Source organism: Musca vetustissima, unplaced genomic scaffold (assembly GCF_032173495.1).
Source record: "Musca vetustissima isolate MV318-11 ecotype Yass unplaced genomic scaffold, APGP_CSIRO_Mvet_v1 utg41630, whole genome shotgun sequence".
Taxonomy (NCBI): domain Eukaryota; kingdom Metazoa; phylum Arthropoda; class Insecta; order Diptera; family Muscidae; genus Musca; species Musca vetustissima.
In genome coordinates, this window is record NW_026875431.1 from 23,649 (window position 1) to 45,469 (window position 21,821).

General features: G+C 36.7%; 1 protein-coding gene across 1 annotated transcript in view; it reads right to left on the reverse strand.

Moving 5' to 3' along the window:
- Positions 1 to 21,821, reverse strand: part of LOC133337928 (ATP-binding cassette sub-family G member 1) — a gene marked incomplete at its 3' end in the record, with an annotated part of 43,629 nt that overhangs the window by 13,313 nt on the left and 8,495 nt on the right. The window contains exon 3 of the mRNA XM_061546131.1: positions 15,922 to 16,263. Within this exon, the coding sequence (XP_061402115.1) occupies positions 15,922 to 16,263 (342 nt within the window). The remainder of the gene's footprint in view (positions 1 to 15,921; positions 16,264 to 21,821) is intronic.

Genomic DNA, 21,821 nt, shown 5'->3' on the forward strand with positions numbered 1-21,821 from the left:
ATTTTTTAACATTTTTAAAAAGGTTCCGAAACGTCGCCTAGCATTTTTTATAATTGTTTAACCACAGATGTTTTTGTTTTTTATACTAATTCTCCAATTTAATGACTACAATATCAGAAAAATAAACATTATTGCAACAGCAACGTTAATACCCAAATGGATTAGTTCAGATATCTATGTACGAGTACTAAGCCAGGACAATTAGCCTGAAATTGTTGAAATAATTGCAAAAACAATTTCTTATAATTGCCGGTTAAATGACTATGATTTATCACATTAAATTAATAGCAAAAAGTGTTTAAAAAATTATATGTTTCGAATAAAAAAATGATAACAACAACAAAACAAACACCAAGAAATTAGTAAGACAGATTATATGACATTTAAAGAATTATTACAGTATAGAAAAAAAAGTGACTACTGTATATATAAATAGATTATATAAATGTATTTTTAAAAATTGAAATGAATAGAGATATAGCGACTAATCGTTATTTAATGCCGAGATAATAGATATTACGTGAACACTGTTCACATGGTGAATTATTTCATTTTGTTGTGTTAACCTACCATAACCCGACGGCGCAAGCGACGGCGTAAAAAAACGTCGTCATTGAGCGCAGACGTTGGTAGCCCTGACAGCGTTTGTCATTTTCTTTGTTTGTCATTTTTGACAATTCGTAATTGGCGCATTGCAGCCACCTTCAAAATTGCTTCATTGCAGGAGCAACACGAACACCAGTCAGAGAAAAGTAAGAAAAAGTGATTGCAGTCATTGCAATAGTAAAAATTGCATAAAGACAATTTTGCACAATCGAAATTGTGAATTGCTAATCGTGAAGCTTTATTGTGAAGTGTTCAAAACACGTTAAATTTCTTAAGGAAATTTTTCTATTAAGGTGAGCTTTTAAAAAGAATTGTGAAAATTTTAAACAAAAAATTCACACCAAATTTTTGGTTCTTTTTCTAGAAGTCCCGTTGGATAACGGTACCGTACAGCAATATATGTATGCTGGGTACACGTTACCAACGTGAACGACACGTGCTTGGTGATATTCAATTGACGATATTAAACCCTATGGATTACTCCATCAACAATTCTGTTTGGTTTTTTTTTCATTCTTTTGCACGTCACAACGTTCCAGAGCCGGATTGCTCGCTTTGCTAATCGTCTGGATTTTTCGTGTGCTTTTGTGGATATTAAGGCAAATTTTATCAGGCTTCTAGTACTCCGGGCATATAACCCCAAAATCTCATTGCTATCAATTTTCAACATTTTGGCCAATAGTGAATCTTTTGGAAGCGACTATCAAAAAATTATTGATCATCAAGATTCTTTCAATTTTCAACAATACCGCATTGAACATTTAAAGCTGTTAGTACTAGCGTTCAACAAAATCGTAAGCTTCAAATCCAACGTGCTATAAAGAAGAAACGGAGTAAGTACGTCAACAAGACCCGTGAATATTTGAAGCTGATAAAATCAGAGCAAGGGTAACCATCACCTCCAGTCACAGACGGGATGGTGTGGGCCCAGTTTTTTTTAAAGTTCCTCGACGGTCAGCCGAGATATTTCTCAATTATTTTGTTGTTTCTTTTGTACAAATTCCAAAATTCTTGTTTTTTTTTTGTTGCAATCCCAATAATTTTAAATTGTTTTTAGAAAATTATATGAGCCTGTACTGATGTACAAATTTAAAAAATCTATTCATATGTACATAATTTCCTTTTTTTTATTTCTTTAACAATACGTCTATAGATATAAGAACATTATACAGTATTTTTCGGTTAATTGCACATCAAAATTTGCACAAATTTTTGTTCAATTAACCGAGGAACCAATTATCCGAACCCGCTTACTTTGAAATGAAATATTTTTGACCCATCATGTGGTTCAATTAAGCGTGGAAACCAATTAACCGTAGGTTCAATTAACCGAAAAATACTGTATATATATAAGAACATATATACATATATAGGCATACATATATATGAGTATATATATACATATATATATATATATATATATGAGCATATACATATGTATATATATATATAAATCAATATAAATTTATATAAATATACAAATATTTCATTTTTTTATCATCATTTAGAGTCAATATTGTTAGTTGTTAATCCCATTAGTTGAGAAAAACAAAATCAGCCCTTATTAATTAAAAGGACTATATAATAACCCCTTTGAGCTCAATAGGTGTTAGGTATTATTTGGATTATTAATTTAGTGCATATTGGCACCGAAATGGGATTGACGAACAAAAATTTAAATTAATAATTTTTGTATGTATCCTGCTGATTAAATTGTGCCTTTTTCTTTGATTTTCTTTAATTGTATAGATTTTGATTCCACTTATGGATATAATTAGATTTAAGTAAATCTAAGTATAATCTTTAAGTAAAGTTGTTCACATTAAAATAAATATGAATTTGATTACTGAATTTAAAAGAAAATAGAATATGTTCTAGTTAATTAATTTAAAAAAAGGATATGTAAACAGGGTTAAGGTACAGCCGACAGAATTTGGGGGTCTTCAAATGTTTTGAAGCCCATATGGGGGTTCTTACCGAACCCATGGGAGGAATAAGAGGTACCCATTGTCACCTAGGGGTACCAACCACAACAACAATATTTTGAGTCCGCAACAACAACAAACTTAATCGATGGTATTTTCTTTGTGACATATGAATTTTTTTGTACGTAGCCGTGTGTGGACGACTGAGTATAGCCGGTACACAATAAAAGAGTAGGTCTCCTGCCATCATGGTCAAACCAATCTACGGTTTCACACACGCCCCTGAACGTTACAATTTCTATAAAATTTATTTATAATTTTTACCAATTTCTAGGATTTCTCGGATGACATAAAAACGGCGGTAAATTCCAAACCAATTCTTAATTTCGTATCAAATTTTCATTGTATATTCATGTAACTTAATTGTAATTTTACATACTATTTAAATACTAATTATTATAACTAAGAAAATTCATATTACGTTCACAGTTATATTGGGATTTATTTTTAATATTATTTATCAATAATAAATATTTATCAATATAAATAATATTTTATCAATAAAATAAAATATTTCTGCCCTCCACTGTAGCTACTGCATAAAGTCATGGTAAAAATGCATTATTAATTATTTTCTAAATCTAAGAAATGACAACATATTTATATAAACAATTTAATGGCCTCATTAAATCGACAACCGTTTGTCGTAATATATATATATATATATATATATATATATATATATATATATATATATATATAGAACAATCCATACAATGTGATTAATTAAACACTTTGGGTGATTATTGTTTAATTTTTTTATAGACGACATGACTTTAACCCCTCTCTGAATGGGGATTATATCCAAGTAATTTTAAATAGAAAACAATGCAATACTATTAATAAAATACTATTATTAAATGGAAAGTTACCCAAATTGTTTTTCTAAAAATAAAAAAAAAACATTTTTGTAAACATATAAACATGCCTTAAAAATAATATAGCCGCATTGTATGGAAAGTTTGAATAAAATGTATACAAACATGTCAGATAGTTTGTTTATTAATCTTCAAAACCACAATTTGTATACCCTCCACCACACTGTGGTACAGGGTATTATGTATTTGTGTATATGTTTGTAACAGGCAAAAATAATCGAGATAGACCCATAGTTCCTTTTGAGAATATGCATATAATCACTTTCTGAGTCGATTTATGCATGTCTGTCTGCTCGTCCGTCCGTCCGTCCATGTATTTTTGTGAACAAAGTACAGGTCGCATTTATAATCCGATTTGGATGGAATTTGGCACATGTCACTTAATTGGCCCAAGGACGAACCCTATTGAAATTGGAGAAAATCGGTTCAGATTTAGATATAGCTCCCATATATAGTTTCGTCCGATTCGATTTCGATTGCACGAAATTTGGTACGATTTGCACGAAATTTGGTACAGCCTACTAAATTAGGTCTAGAATGATGTGTGCTAAGTTTTGTGAAATTCGGTTGAGATTTAGATATAGCTCACATATATAGCTTCGCCCGATTTTAGGTAAATGGTGCACCAAAGTCCCTGAAAATCTTTTGATTTGCACGAATTTTGGCATAGTGTATTGAATTAAGTCTAGAATGACGTGTGCTAAGTTTCGTGAAAATCGGCTCAGATTTAGATATAGCTACCATATATAGTTTCGCCAGATTTTAGGTAAATGGTCCACCAAAGTTCCTATATATCTTTCGATTTACACGAAATTTGGTATAGCGTATTGAATTAAGTCTAGAATGATGTAAGTAAATTGTGCACTAAAGATCCACAGCTAGGCCGATTGACACAACGTACTGAAATTAATATAAATTAATCTTTGGCAAGTTTGCTTCAAATCGGTTCAGATATAGATATATCATAGCTTCCGTATATAATTTCGACTTATTTATGTTAATTGTACACCAAATAATCAATAGGTGTCTGATTGAGGTTAAATTTTAAAAAGTGCAGCATACCGAACCGAACAGCGTGTGTCAAGTTTGCTTTAAATCGATTTACACAAATCTCTCTCACTGTGCGCAAATGACTCTAAACTTGCCAAAATGAAATGAAATTTAGAATAGGTTCCAGAAAGACATAAAAATCACATATTTAAGTTCGTTCAAATTCATGTCAAAACTTCTTCAAAAAGGCGACGCCTTTTCGGATACATATGTAGAATATACCCAAAGTGGTGAAGGGTATCATATAGTCGGCCCAGTTCGAACTCAATTTTATTTTTACATACTATTTAAATACTAATTATTACTACTAAGAAATTTCATACACCATTTATATTTTGAATAAATTTAATATTCAAAATATGTTTGTCATATTTGCAACCTGTTAACCAATTAGTGGTCGATAGCTCCTCCGCCTCTCCCTGGCATATTTTCCGTGTTATATTTTCTCGGAGTGAATATTTACCCCATAAGATTGATTTTTTTAATTTTTGCACACAAAGGATTGGATCCATTTGACCAGCTAAATATTGGCCGATTTTTATGAAAAGAGCAATGCTTATTCAAATCTCTTTCTCCATGTAAAATTTCGAAATGTTCGCATCATGATTGTGGTTTTAGAAGGGTCCTCCTTAGTGCATAGGGCGCTTAAGAGGAGTATCATCTTACTCGGTTATATGCCGCTATTTTTGCATCTTCCCATGTAAGGTTATTTTGCCTTAGTTCTTGGATTACTGTTCGCCGCCAGGAGTTTTTGATCGAGGTCGATTTCTTGATCCTTTGGGATTCCATTCAAGCGTAATTCTGGTTATGCAAAGGTTAATTTTTTTAAAGTGTGCCCAATCCATCTCCATTTTCTACATTTATTCTGTTGTTGTATGGGCTCTTGATTCGTTAGGTTCCACAGCTTTAAGTTTCTTAGGGTGTTGGGCCAAAATATTCTCCATATGATCCTGAGGTATCTGTTTATGAATACAGTAGCTATTGCATGATTATATTTGACACAAGCCAGGTTTTATTGTCGTATAGCAGAATCGACTCAAATACATGCTTCGAATATTTTAAGCGTGTTTTTTTCTGGATATATGTGACATTCTCCACACACACACACAATCGGCCGAATGCTGCTCTCGTTTTGTTAGCCCATTGATTACAGCCGTTTCTGCACCATCACTTGTTTGCAAAGTGCTTTCGAGATAGCAGAAGGTATCGATGTTTTCCGTGTTGTTCATTTTTAAAGTCTTAGTTTTCTTGACATTCATCTCAGGTCTAACACGGTTAGCTTATGTTTCCGTTGTGAAGAACTGACAGTTATGCGTCTTATGCAGCATCGCTCTTATTATTCCCTCTCGTATGAAAGTTCGTCCGATGCCATCGAAAGCTTTCTTGAAATCGATGAATAGTAGGTACATGGAGGCTATACCATTATATATCTTGTTCTATTATGACTCGTAGTGTGTTGACCTGGTCCACACAATTACTATTTGATTTGAAGCCAGCTTGTTCATCTCTCAGAATATTTCCTATTTGACTTTGAATTATTTTCTGTATTAGGGTTGCCAGAACTTTGTATATGGTTTTGAGCAGGGTTATTCCTCCCAAGTTGTTACAATCTTTCAAGTCGTAATTTTTAACTAACTTCACAAGCTGAAAGGGTTGCACGATATATTTAGCGCATTTTCCATTAGACTGCTATTGTACGTTTCGTTATTTCCAGTGGTGTTTCTGACGCTCCTGATTTCTCTGGCCTACCATTACGATCTATAATTTCTTGGCTCCAGGTAGATATTCTATTTGTGATACTGTATATTATTCGGTGTAGCGAACCAGCTGATGGTTCACGCAGAAGAGAAGACCACGAATCCGATGGAAAGATCAAGTGGAAGACAACATGTCGGAACATGATCTTTCAAATTGTATGGGCTGCGCAATAGATCGATGAGCCAAGAAATATTTTTTAAAGCTCGGCCTATGGAACACGCATTCTGTCACAAGCCAGCTTAGTAAGTAAGTAGCTTTTTCATGTTATTCTGGATGCTTCTTTTTGTCAAATTTTCTATCAACTTTCTTTTATCTTTTCAATCGAGCCATTGCTTTTGAATCACACGGCCAGATATTAGTTTCCATCGACTCTCCAACGACTTGTTGGCGTTCTTCGACATTATGATCCCAACTTCGCTTCCATCGCCATTTTCTTTTCCACTGTATAGTATATAGTTGACATTTTCTGTTGGAACTTCATTTCGCTTATACCTAATACTTCGTTCTTATACGATGCCACGAAGAATTCGTAAATTCCATTGCGCAGTGTGCGTCCTATTTAGTGTCAAAGGTCATTGCCATAAGATCCTGTTGTTGTTTATTTTGTGTTTCAGCTTAGCAGATGATTGGTCCTACAGTAAACCTCTCTTAGGCAAGGAAGCTGCCATCTACCTTTGCCTGAGCCATCATAAAAATTAAATTTATTTATATTTTTTTAAATATAATTGGCGGTTTTCTGGACAGCAAAGACAAAGACAAAAAAACTATGCTTTCAAATCTCAATACACTTTTTGTATTGCAATTAAGAAAATTTATAGACATAATTAAAATTTATAGTTAATTCTTCTCTTTCGAGCTTAATGATCGAAGTATTTCCAATGAAAAGGGAAGCCAGAGAGAACCGCCAGTATATTTTGAATTCGAATAAATTACAATTAAGGAAAAAATGAAATAACTACAACATATAGTAAATAATTACTCCACAAACCCTTACAAATTAATTTTCAAAAAAAAAAAAAAATATTTTTCCATTGCCGTTAATCTTTAATTCGAACAGACAACAATTAATATAGCGTATTAAATTTGAGTATTTAAAAAAAATCGAATAGCAGTCCTTTGCCACCTTCGTACCACTACTGAAATTGCCAGCCATTAATAATGGAATGAACTTTTGTAAAAATCGATCAATAACAAAATAATAATTGAACGATCGATTACAATAACAAATTGATCGGGACAATTACTAAGTGGCGTTATAAATTGATCACTATATATATTTTTTCTTTATATAAGGGTCAATTAAATTATAATTAAATGCTTACAACGAATACCATGTATGGAGGGGGGATAGATTGCTGGATTAGCTGCCTAATCAATGATAATAGGAGAAATCAAAGTAATCAGATAAAAAACCAGTGAGCGGAGCAGTATAATCGGACGTGTCCGACCTTACGATACCCTACACAGCTTCCATGAAAATCTAACTTTCTGTGGTTCTATATTCTGAGATTGGGCAATATTTCGCGATATTTGCACACTTTTGACTGGCTAGAGGTCAGACAATGTTACTAATAATCAGTACAGCACCTCTAATTACTTGTCCAGATTCCCTTCACCGTGGGTTGTGTTGTGATGTTCGGCTTTCAACTCGAAAAGTACAAATAATTACGTTTTCGGTCCACTTCATCCGAAAAATATTATCTGATCATCTTCTAAGATTTTTGCGTTGTCCTTGACCATAACTGGAACCTCATGGAACATTTCAAAGCGATCAGCGCTATATTTCCGCCCTCCAGTGTGGTAATAGGTTACTATATAATATATAAATACGTAAGCACCTGTAAATATTTAAGTGTAACTCCCGCATCCGAGTACCTACGACAATATAATTGGTATCAATTTAAAGGTCAACCACTCCTCTTGGAAATACTATCAACTTCTCGGGTCTATGTTCTATATACGCTATAGAATACAATTTTTTTTTAATTTTTCACACAAAAGTTAGGGTCCATTTGACCCGCTAAATATTGACCGAACTTTATCAAAACAGGCATGCTTTTTCTTTGGCCCGATCCCCTTTTCCATGGGTCTTAATTGCGGTCTCTGGAGCGACTAGAAAAACCGACAAAAATAAAGTATTTGGTCCATTTCATCCCCTAAATATTAACCGATCTTTTCCAGAAACAATAGGGGTCTTCATTGGCCAGAACCCATCCTACATGCAAAATTTCGTGAAGATTGGTCCATAACTTTGGCCTGTATCGTGTTTACAAATTATAATGGACAGACGGACGGACGGACACACATGTCTAGATCGACACAGCTATTCGAGATATGACGATCGGTATACTTAAAGGTGGGTCTAGGATCAATATTTCGCGGCGTTACAAACTTTTGGGGCTGCACAAAGCTATAATACCCTGACAACATAGTTGTGTAGGGTATAAAAATACTGAAGAAATATTTTTCAATCAATGATACTAAATTAATAAATGATATCAAATTTAAAAATTGTTCTTTCTAGAAAATATTTGAAAATTTCTTGTAACAAAAAGGTTCAAACAATGCGCATATTGAATATTAAGAATCCGGCGGCCCCACAAAGGGAAAAATTCCAAACACAAGTTTTTTGCAATAAAAAAATAAAGTCATACCTCCCCACCACAATTGCATGACATACATATAAATAATACGTCAATGTGACAATCATTTCCGTTTTCGATTCGATTTTTTACTTACAAAATTGATTTTACAACTTAAATTGCACTCACCTGAACAATAGCTCTGCTCAGGCATTCAAAATTACATCGAAAGTGAAAAACAATAAACAAATTATAGTTGTGAGGTGACATTCGAGAGAGAGAGAGAGAGAGAGAGAGGTGCCTTAATTTCAATACAATAACTGTCATAATGGCAACAATTTCGTGTAAAAGTTGGGCGTGAATTGGAAATGAATAACAAAAAAAAAAAATTGCCACACTACTATCGCGGTTTACGCTTCAAATTCATTCATGTCAATAAAATTGACTTGTCACGAACATTTTCGATTTTTGTGAATTGGAAAAAAACTGTTTCATGAATGATTTCATATTTATAATGAATTTACATTTTTGTTGTCAATGATAATAGAATAAATGTATTTATTTATATATCGAAACGATGTAGTGGGCGCTGACCTATTCTAAGATAGGTTATATTTAATCAAATAAGGGATCTCTGATATGTAACACTTTATATTTTGATTTGATATTATATTGGATTTAAAGTTGTTTGGAACATCACGAGATGCCTGGATAAGACTTGAAAAAATGTCAACCTTGCAGACCACAAGCGAAGAATCTGCAACATAGAATTCAGATCAATCCGTGAGAGAAGATTTAAAAAAGATAACTGAAAGCAATTACGAATCATGGTGTTTGCAGATGCAGTCCTGTTCATGGAAATCTGTGGAAGATGATATCCGAGAACGAAATACAGATATAAGTGCTAGATGCAGAACCTGAGATTGGAAGGTAATTACGGCAACTATATGGAACTTCACTCTCCTAAAGCTATTTTACATATAGAGCTGCAAGTTGGCAAAAAAACGCGGAACAGTTTGAGTACAGTGAATCGAAAAGACCTCATTACAAAGTCACTCGTCATGTAACGTTCGATTATTTTCAACAATGTTTGAAAATAAGCACAGTGCAAAATGCAAGATTAGAAGGTAATTAAGACAAAAATATTGAATTTCCCTGAAACTGAAAGTAGGCAAAAGAAGCATGAAACAGTTTGATTGCAGTGAATCGAAAAGGCCCCAATTCACTCTTCGTGTAACGTTCGATTGTACTCAGTGAAGATAAACAGCTCTTCGTATTGTCTGAGTTTTATTCATTGTAATAGCCACGGAATGGACCCATCGGAGCCCTTCAATGCCGAACGAGGATTCAGACAAGGTGACCGTTTGTCGTGTGATCTTTTTAACATCCTGCTGGAAAATGTGAACAAAAATGACACTCTGTACACCAAAGAACACATGTTCAGCCGCTTACGCCCATGACATCGATTGCGAGCGGCAACAGCCAGCTTTGAACAATTTGAGAAGGAGTCTGCCAAAGTGGGTCTGGCAGTAAAAGGCGAGAAGACCAAGCTGATGGTATCAAGGTGCAAGAAGTTCAGTAGACTCGGACCAACAGTGGAACTTGAAAACTACAGCTTCGAGGTAGTCAAAGATTTTACATACCTCGGTACCGCCTTAAATAAACCTAATGACATCAGTTTTGAAATTCGGAGGAGAATAGTGTTGACCATAGTGATATGGACTAATTAAGCAATTCAGAAACCAGACCACCTCTCGCCGGACTACACCAAACTCACACTTTAAAAGACGCTGATACTACCCGTGCTGTTATATGGATCTGAAGCATGGGTACTTGTGCCAACATATGAGACAGCTCTTGGTGTGTTTGAGGGGAAACTCTCCGAAAGATCTGCGTCGACGGTGAATATCGACGTCGAATGAACCACGAGCTTTAAATTCTATACCCGGACATTAACATAGTCAATCGTATTGAGCTGTAGCAACTACGTTGGCTAGGTCATGTTGTGCGAATGAGAATGTCCCAGCTCAGAAGGCATATAAAAGCGAGCCTACTGATGGTTCACACGGAATGGGAAGTAGATGACAATATCTCGGAGTATGGTCTTTCACCAACGCGCTTGGAAATCTTTTTTAAGCTTGGCATATGGAACAACCGTTTTGTAACAAGCCAGCTAAGTATGTATGTAATAACCATCACTGCTAACAAGCTACTTGAAACCCGGTTCAAAATAAATGGAATACGAAAGAATCTGAATATGAAGAGTGCCCAATTAAGATTAGTCAAGAATTGTAAAATGTCATTAGGTGGCAACGAAAAAACTAAAGCCTTGCCAAACCATATGCAGGGTAGATCGGTCGAAAATTCCATAGGTGACCGAGTTAATCGGATCGGCGATCAATGATCGGTCTACTTTGGTTGAATTTAGCGAGACATTTACTGCCTGGGGCTTTTGTGGATGACGCTACTCGTTGGAACGAGGGTGGATTCCTACGCGCCGGTAGTGAGGGTACGGCCTTAGCCAAGAGACTAGCACGTAAATCCTGCCCTAAAGGCTGGCGAGGTAATATTTAATCTTCTGACAGTATTGTTTAATCACTGTCTTAACCTGGGATACTTTCATAGGGCGTGGAAACAACATGGTCTCTGTTGGTTCCCATATATAAAAGGGGCTCACCACCGGAGCAATGTGGTAGCTATAGGCCGATATCACTTTTAATGAGCTTTGGCAAACTTTTTGAATCCTTCATCTAGCTAGGATCAAAATAATAGTTGAAGATAAGAGAATTTTAGAGGACAATCAGTTTTTGTTTAGGGCAGGCCTGTCCACTGTTCATGCCCTTACGTCCTTCTCTTCGTATGCAGCTGTGGGCATAGACTTTTCAAAGGCCTTGGATTCCGTATGACATCAAAGATTTTTGTACAAACTGCAGTAATTTGGTAGTGATAACCAAATCTGCAGGTTAGTAGGTAGTTTTCTATCTGATAGATTCTACAGAATGACTGTTGGTGGGAGACTCTCTAGTCGAAAACCCCTTTCTGGCAGGCGTAACCCTAACATCACTACTACGTAAGTGATATGCCTGCGCCTCTTCCTGGAGGGTTAGCATTATTTTACGCCGATGGCGTGCTTCTGGCGTTAACAGGTCCACTGGATCGTACAATGGAAGTGCAGCTGAATGATTTTCTTGCGATCCTATATAGGCTATAATGATAACGGGTAAGACACAGTATATTTTGCCAAGTTTTAGAACCTACCGTCCGCTCCTACAAATTGATCTTAATATAGTGGAGGTAAAGGACAGGATAAAACCTGTGTCATCTTTCATCAGAAATTTGGTTTCAACAGACACATACATTTTATCCTGGCTAGAGCAAAAAAGGTCTCAAAGGTTATCTCTGAGAAGGAGAGAAAAAATTATAAATCGGCAATAGCAGTGTGGAACAGTTTGAATGCAGTGTATCGACACAAACATCTTGTTAATAATTGTCAAACATCGTGTAAAGTTTGATCAAATTCAATAAAGTTTTTCGGTATTCCGTATTCATTGTCTAAAGACCTCCTTATACGTCTCTGGTTACTCCTTATTTAGACACCATAAAATATATACATTAACCAATGACAGTTATTAACTCAATCCTCAATTTTATTGTCGGGTGCTTCGACCCAATTTTTTCAGGTTTAAATTCTTCTATTATCTGCCTGCTGCCATTAGCACTTTTACCACAAAAAAACAAACTCGTCCTATACTGCCGCATTTGTTAAACCCCCAATTATTTCGATATTTCAAGCAATGTAGTTGACATTAAAATGTTATTCACATTGGCATGTATAAGCGTGTTTTTACTAATAACAACAATAATGTGAAAAGTAAATAAATTATATAAATGAGATTTTAATTATTTCGACAGACAGACCATACACTGAGAACAAAAAAAGTTATGTTGACAACAAATATTAATCTCCTATATAGATTAATTTTTTTCTGACAAGGAATTACGGAATACCAGAAGTCAGGAAGAGGTCATCACCTATCCAGTAATTAACACTCAAACTTAATTATTATTACAAATGAAATAATTCAATATTCAAACAGGGAGTGAGAAATTACAATCTAAGGTGAATGTACTTGGAGAATAAATAGAAAAATATATATATTTTTTAAATTGACTGCTATTAAAAAATGTTTTGGGTATAATGCGGGATCAGAAGGCATAACAAAAATAATATAGCGGGCACACCTGTATATAACTATTAACTGCAGCAAAAGCAACACTTGGGTACCAAACATCATCATCAAGAAACCCGTGGTACGATCAGAAGTGTCGCAATGCAACTGACGTGCAAAACGCCGCATATAGGGCAACCCTGCAGATAGTAGCAACAAATATTGTGAGAGAAAAGAAAAACGTGAGCGGGAGCAAAACAAGATGTACAAGAGTCAGAACAAGGCACGGAAATTTTACCAACGAGTAAACCATTAAACCGAAGGCTTTGGTGCTGGCACATATAGGGATGAAGATGGAAACCTGGTGACCTGGTATATATAGCGCGATGAGGATCTGGAAGGAGCATTTTGCATAGCTTCTGGTATCAAATAGTGGCGGTGAAGAAGAGACCCCAGAATCAATAAGAGATGACGGTATAGAATGTATACAACCTAGCCAAGATGAGGTTAGATTAGCAATAAATCGGCTAAAGAATAATAAAGCAGCAAGTGCCGATGGGCTACCAACCGAACTATTCAAGACTGGTGGCAAGATGCTGGGCACCAGCTCATTAATACAATTGGGCTACCAACCGAACTATTCAAGACTGGTGGCAAGATGCTGGTCAGAAGCATGCACCAGCTCATTAATAAAATATGGCTAGAGAAATGTATAGGGGAATCAGTCTCCTTCCCACCGCATACAAAGTTCTATCCAGCGTACTGTATGAATGACAGAAGCCAATGGTCAATGACATTATTGGAACATACCATTTGGCAGGCCTGGCAAATCCACCATAGTCCAGATTTTCAATCTGCGCCAAACCCTGAAAAATACCCACGAAAAACACATAGACAAATTCCTGACATTCTTCGTCTATAAAGCCGCATTCGACATCTCTATCCGTTAAGAGGTGTTGAGGGCCATGTTTGCGATCGAAATTCCTGCAAAATGAATTTAATTAATTAACTGACACAAGTTAAGCACTAAAAGTCGGAAAAGACCTCTCGGAGACCTTCAATACCGAACGAGGATTCAGACAAGGTGACAGTTTGTCGTGTGAACTGTTTAACATCCTGCTAGAAAAGGTCATACGAGAGGCAAAGGTGAACAGAAATGGCACCTTGTACACCAAACAATACATGTTACTCGCTTACGCCGATGACATCGATATAATGGGTCGAACATCGCGAGGGGCGACAGCCACCTTTGAACAAATTCAGAAGGAGTCTGCCAAAGTGGGTCTGACAGTAAATGGCGAGAAGAACAAACTGATTGCATCAACACGCAAGACGTTCACTAGACTCGCACCAGCTGTGGAACTTGAAAACAGCTTCGAGGTAGTCAAAGATTTTATATACCATAAATAAAACTTATGACATCAGTTTTGAAATTCGGAGAAGGATAGTGTTGGTCAACAGATGCTACTATGTTCTAAGTAAGCCTGGTAAATCTACCAATGACTAGATTTTCACTCTGCGCCAAATCCTAGAAAAGACCCACGAAAAACACATCGACACATTCCAACTATTCGTCGACAATAAAGCAGCATTCGATAGTTCTATCCGTTCAGAGATGTTTAAAGCCATGTCTACGTTCGGCATTCCTGCAAAATTTATACGGCTATGCAGGATAACTTTAAGTGGTACAAGGTCAGCAGTTGAAGTGGGAAAGGACCTCTCGGAGCCCTCCAATACCGAAACAAGATGACAGTTTGTCGTGTGATATTTTTAACATCCTGCTGGAAAAGGTCATACGAGATGCAAATGTGAAGGGAAATTGCATTCCGTACACCAAACAACACATGTTACTCGCCTACGCCGATGACATCGATATAATGGGTCGAACATTGCGAGCGGTAAAAGCCACCTTTGAACAAATTGAGGAGTCTGCCAAATTGGGTTTCGCAATAAATGGCGAGAAGACCAAACTGATAGTACCACGCGCAAGACGTCCAGTAGTCTCGAAACAACTGTGGAACTTGAAAACTACAGTCTCGAGGTAGTCAAAGATTTTATATTCATCGGTACCGCCATACATAAATCTAATGACATCAGTTTTGAAATTCGGAGAAGGATAGTGTTGGCCAACAGATGCCGCTATGGTCTATGTAAGCAATTTAGAAACAAGGTCACCTCTCGCCAGACGAAACTCACACTAGACGCTGATACTACCCGTGCTGGTGTATGGATCAGAAGTATGGGTCCTTCAGCAGGCAGATGATGCATCTCCTAGAATGTTTGAGAGAAAAATTCTCCGAAAGATCTATGGGCCGATTTGCGTCGACGGTGAATATCGCCGTCGAATGAACTATGACTTGTACAATCTATTTTCGGACATCGGCATTGTGAGACAGATCGAGCAACAGCGACTAAGTTGGCTAGAATGGATGAGGATGGCCAGCTCAAAAGGCATAAAAAACGAGCCAACTGATGATTCACGCAGAAGGGTAGGGGTCACGAATTCGGTGGAAAGTTCAAGTGTAGGATGACACATCAAAATAAGGTCCTTCAAATTGGAAAAACTGCACACAAGATCGAGGCGCCTGAAAATCTCTTAGTCGACAAAAGAATCATGGAACAGTTTGAGTGAATATCAATGACGAAAATAACTTGCTTTTAAGAGTCATCCATCACGTAAAGCTAGGTTATATTCAATAAATAATCCACGCCTGTGACATACTTCAAAATCTTTTTTTAATTATCCTTGAAAATATTTTTTATATAATCCACGCCTGTGGCATACTTCAAAAATATTTTTTTTATTATCCTTGACTGTGGATTATTTAAAAAATATTTTTAAAAAAATCCACGCCTTAAAAAATATTGGTTTAAATTCAATAATTCTACTCACGTTGTTGGTTCATCCAAATATAACACCGATGGATTGCTAATCAGCTCCAATGCAATGGCCAGGCGTTTCTTTTGGCCACCCGATAATTTTCCCGCCTTGACATTATAACGATGATCCAGACCCAATAGGGACAGAATGTGTTTCACCAACTTCACCTTTTCCTGTTTCGAGATATTAAAACCCAGCTTCAAATGGGTGGCCAGCATCATTGCCTCACCCACGGTCAGTTGTGGACGCAATAAATCATCCTGATGTATGTAACATGAAAGTTCACGAAATTTCTGTGATGTGGTGGCAATCGGTGTGCCATTGACGCGGACATTGCCTGTGACGCCCGAGCATCTAGAAGTAAAAAAAAATAAAGAAGAACAAAATTAAAATTAAATGTTTATTCTTGAAGGCAAGATCCGAACATGGGGAACCTCATATTGTTTACAACATGACTATGATTATTCTGGTTCTCTCCACGACGTTTCAAGTTCAAGTTTACCAAGAAGTCATTGACTGGTCAGTTTTTTTTTTCAGCATTCAATGGAAATTTTCTTGTCAATGGTCGTCGACGAAGATGGTGATGATGATGAGTATTTTTCCTGCATTTGCAGATTATCTTTTGCCGGTTTTCTTTGCTATTGTTGTTACCACCATTGTTATTATTTTCGTCTGCGGTCATATACCTCAGTCCCAGTTTTTTTTTTTTTTTTAATTGAGTTCAATATTTTCTTTCAACCTACCTCAATAAATATGTTCTTATCAATTGTTTTTGTTTTTCGTTTCAGTTCTTCGTCAGAAAAAAATAGGAAATTATAAAAATAATGCATTGACATTGGAACCTAGACAACGATGTTGGTGGTGTCTTCTAGAAGAATTTTTTCGTTATTTCTTTTTAAAATTTTGGAATATTTTTTTTAGATTCCGAGAAATAAAAACATATTTTTTTCCTTGATATCAGTCGTTGCCAGCAAAACAACAATTCTGAATCATGAGAACATAATCTCCAGAGATTTTTGGAATCAGGTTATAAAATCAATTGAATATGAGGTCTACTTAGTTTTTTTTTTAATTATTCGTTCCTTTTAGCACTTTCTTATCATTCCGCATCGGAAACGTGCACACGAGCCAATTAATCCCTATCCTACGTCAATTAATTTAATTAACAAATAATCAATAAAAACTGATAATTGATTGATTGATTTTACATCAAATAGTCACGTGTTTCCAAATGATTAGCATCGATTTTCAAAAATATATATTTTTATACCCTACACAACTATGTTGTCAGGGTATTATAGCTTTGTGCAGCCCCAGAAGTTTGTAACGCCGCGAAATATTGGTCCTAGACCCACCTTTAAGTATACCGATCGTCATATCTCGACTAGCTGAGTCGATCTAGACATGTGTGTGTGTCCGTCCGTCTGTCCATTATAATTTGAAAACACGCTACAAGCCACAGTTATGGACCAATCTTCACGAACTTTTGCATGTAGAATGGGTTCTGGCCAATGAAGACCCCTATTGTTTTTGGAAAAGACCGGTTAATATTTAGGGGATGAAATGGACCAAATACTAAATTTTTGTCGGTTTTTCTGGACGCTCCAGAGGCCGCAATTATGGCGCGAACATCGTGAAATTTTACATGGAGAAGGGGATCGGGCCAAAGAATAAGCATGCCTGTTTTGATAAGGATCGGCCAATATTTAGCGGGTCAAATGGACCCTGATTTTTGTGTGAAAAATGACAAAATTTGTATTCTATAGCGTATATATTTACTCCTGAAGGACATAGGCGCGAGGAGTTGATAGCATATCCAAGAGGAGTGGTTGGCCTTTAAATTGATACCAATTATATTGCCGTATGTACTAAGATGTGGGAGTTACAGGCAAATATTTACAGGTGCTTACTTATTCAGATATTACTTAGTAACCCATTAGCACACTGGAGGGCGCAAATATAGCGCTGAGGTTCCAGTTATGGTCAAGGTCAACGCCTATAATTTTCGGCGATGATCAGATAATAATTTTGGGATGAAGTGGACCGAAAACTTAATTTTTTTGTGTGTTTTTCGAGTCGATCAATTGCCAAAAGCCGAACGTCACAACACAACCAACTGCGAAGGGAACCTGGATAAGTAATTAGAAGGGCTGTACTGAATATTGTAAATATTTGGAAAATATGTCAGTGTAAGGAGGAGATGCTGTTGACCTCTAATCGGGCAAGAGAAAGTTAGAGTTACGTGGTAGTTGTGTAGGGTATCGTATGGTCGGCCCCGTCCGACTATACTGCTCCGCTCACTGGTTTTTAAATATATTTATTTTAAAAACTCCCACAGGAGAGGATTTAAAAACAATTGCAGAAAGATCGACTAGCTTAGATGTAAAGAAATATATTTTTTGAATACGAATATACACGAGGATATAAATTCTTCCACTCTCTCCCTCTACCATTCTTTTTCGATCGAGGTACTCCTCGTTAATATATATTGACCAATTTCCTGATTGAAAGTGGACTAAAATTCAAATGTTTTGCTAGTGGTCGGATACTTTGCAGCTCGTGTTTCTCTTCATCGCTCGGCAGCTTTATCAAAGATATTCGAACCCTTAGGTTCGTTAATGCGTTATATACGTTTTGAAACCCCTTCTTTTAAATCTCAGATCCAGAATTATACTCTTTGCATAAAGGCGATTTCTTTCAAAATTTCCAAAACGGACTTAGCACTCTCTACCCATTATTGTCAACATTGCCGATATTTTTTCGTTGGTGGAGAAACCCTTTGCAATAAAGCTCGATAAAATATGGCACATAACCATCCATCATTCGAATTAGTCTTTTTTCGATCGAGATACTCCTCAATAATATTATGGTCCAATTCTTTGATGTTGTTGTAAGAGTTCATCTGATTAGTTTCCTGATTGAAAGTGGGCTAAAATTCAAATGTTTTGCCAGTCGTCGGATACTGTGGTCTTTGCAGCTCGTGTTTCTCTTTATCGCTCGGCAGCGTTATCGAAGATATTCGAACCCTAAGGTTCGTTAATGCGTTATTATGCATTATATCCATTTTGAAACCCCTTCTTTTAAATCTCAGATCCAGAATTGTACTCTTTGCATAAAGGCCATTTCTTTCATCATTTCCAAAACGTGCTCGGAACTGTCCTTCCATTATTGTCAACATAACCGATATTGTTTCGTTGTTGGAGGAACTTCTTGCAATAAAGATCGTTAAAATATTGCGCATAACCATATATCATTCGAATGGGCCTTTTTTCGATCGAGATACTCCTCAATAATATATTTGTCCAATTCTTTGATGTTGTTGTCAGAGTTCAAAATCTGATCAGTTTCCTGATTGAAAGTGGACTACAATTCAAATGTTTTGCCAGTCGTGGGACACTGTGGTCTTTTCAGCTCGTGGTTCTTTTCATCGCTCGGCAGCGTAGTCGAAGATATTCGAGCCATTAGGTACGTTAATGCTTTATTATGTGTTATATCCATTTTTAAACCCCTTCTTTTAAATCTCAGATCCAGAATTGTACTCTTTGCATAAAGGTCGTTTCTTTCAAAATTTCCAAAACGGGCTTGGAACTATCTTCCCATTATTGACAATATTTTATCGTTGGTGTATTAAAAATATCCATCATTATAATGGGTCCTTTTTCGATCGACGTAGAGTTACTTCCTTTTCTGGTAATTTCATAAAAGGCCTTCAAAATGGCAGATGTTTCTTTAAGACTGTCCCACTCATCCAAAAGCAATAGTATACGCTCTAACATCTCATATGTGGATTTCCACCTCCACTGATTCAATTTTAATTCTGGAAGACCCATCATTTGTAGGTTATTCAGCAGTTTCTTGAAATCCTTGGCGTTCCTTCGGAAGTACTCCACAATCGATTTTACCTTTGCTCAAAGTATCCTTGATGGGTTTTCGACCAGATTCCACTATTAAATTTAAGGACTGAGCGAAATATCCAATACCTCTGCATTGTCCCTGTCGTATTGTTCGCCATATTGTCACTCACCACTGGTGTTATTTTATTTTCAATCTGAAAATCTGATACCAACGATATTTAAAATCACCTAACCAAGATGACGTCAGAATATCAGTTAATCGGCTGAAGAGGCAGCAGGTGCCGATGGATTGCCGCCCGACATATTTAACCGTTGGTTAAATTCTGCTCAGGAACATGCACGAATTAATCAGTTGATTATTTGAGTTCTCATGTTCCCATGATTCAGATCCTTATAACAGCACGTGCATTGTTCTTCGATTGCGTACCCAGACCATTGTGGCATCTGATGGCCAACACTATTCTTCTCCGAATCTCAAAATTGATGTCATTAGTTTTGTTTATGGTGGTATCGAGGTATATAAAATCGTTCACTAACTTGAAGCTATAGTTTTCAAGGTCCACAGTTGGTCCGATTGTACTGGACATCTTGCGCCTTGATATCATCAGCTTGGTCTTTTCGTCATTTACTGCCAGTCCCACTTTGGCAGACTCTTTCTCAATTCGTTCAAAAGGTGGTGCTGTTACCGCTCGCAGTGTTCGATCCATTATGTCGATGACGTCGGTTAGTAACATGTATTGTTTGGTCTACAGAGTACCATTTCTATTCACATTGCCATCTCGTATGACCTCTTCCAGCAGGATGTTAAAAAGGTCACAGGACAAACTGTCACTTTGTATGAATCCTCGTTCGGTATTGAAAGGTTCCGAGAGGCCCTTTCCGACTTTAACTGTTGATATTGTGCCAGTTGAAGTTATCCTTCATGGCCGTATTAATTATGCAGGAATGCCGAACGCAAACATATCTTTAAACACCTCAGAACGGATAGGGTTGTTGAATGCGGCTTTATTATCGACAAATAGGTGGAATGTGTCGATCTGTTTTTCCTGGATCTCTTCCAGGATTTGGCGCAGTGTGAAAATCTGGTCAACGGTGGATTTGCCTTCACAATTCGTTCAAAGGTGGCAAAGTTCGACCCAATATGTCGACGTCATCGTCGAAGGCGAATAACATGTCACACGACAAACTACCACCTTGTATGAATCATATTTAAGGGTCTATTTTATCTGCTGACCTTGTGCCGGTTAAAGTTATCCTGCATAGCCGTGTTAATTTTGCACCAATGCCGAACGCAGAAATGGCTTTAAACACCTCTGAACGAATAGGGCTGTCGAATGCGTCTTTATAGTCGACAAATAGGTGGAATGTGTCGATCTGTTTTTTCGTGGATCTTTTCCAGGATTTGGCGCAGTGTGAAAATCTGGTCAACGGTGAATTTGCCTGGCCTGAAGCAGCATTGATATGGTCCAATAATGTCATTGGTCATTGGCTTCAGTCGTTCACACAACACACTGGATAGCACTTTATATACAATGGAAATGAGACTATTTCCTCTATAGTTGCCACATACGCAGAGTGAAAATCTGGTCTATGGTGGATTTGCCAAGCCGGAAGCCGCATTGGCATGGTCCAATAAATCTTGGCTTTAGTCGTTCACATAGTACGCTGAATAGTACTTTATAAGCGATGGCAAGGAGACTAATTCCTCTATAGTTGGCACAAATCGTCATGTCTCCTTTTTTGTGCACGAAACATAGAATGGTGATGATCCAATCATAGGGCATACATTCCTCTAGCCAAATGGTCATGAATCAGCTGGTGCATGCTCCTGATCAGCGTCTGACCACCGGCCTTGAATAGCTCGGCTGGCACCTGCAGCTTTATTATTCTTCAGTGGATTGATTGCTATTCTGCCCTCATATTGGCTAGGTGGTATACACTCTATACCGTTCGTCTCTCTTGTGAAATGTTCTCTTATCTCTCATCTTCTTCACCGCCACTATTTGATACCAGAAGCTTTGTAAAATGCTCCTTCCAGATCCTCGCTGTATATATCTG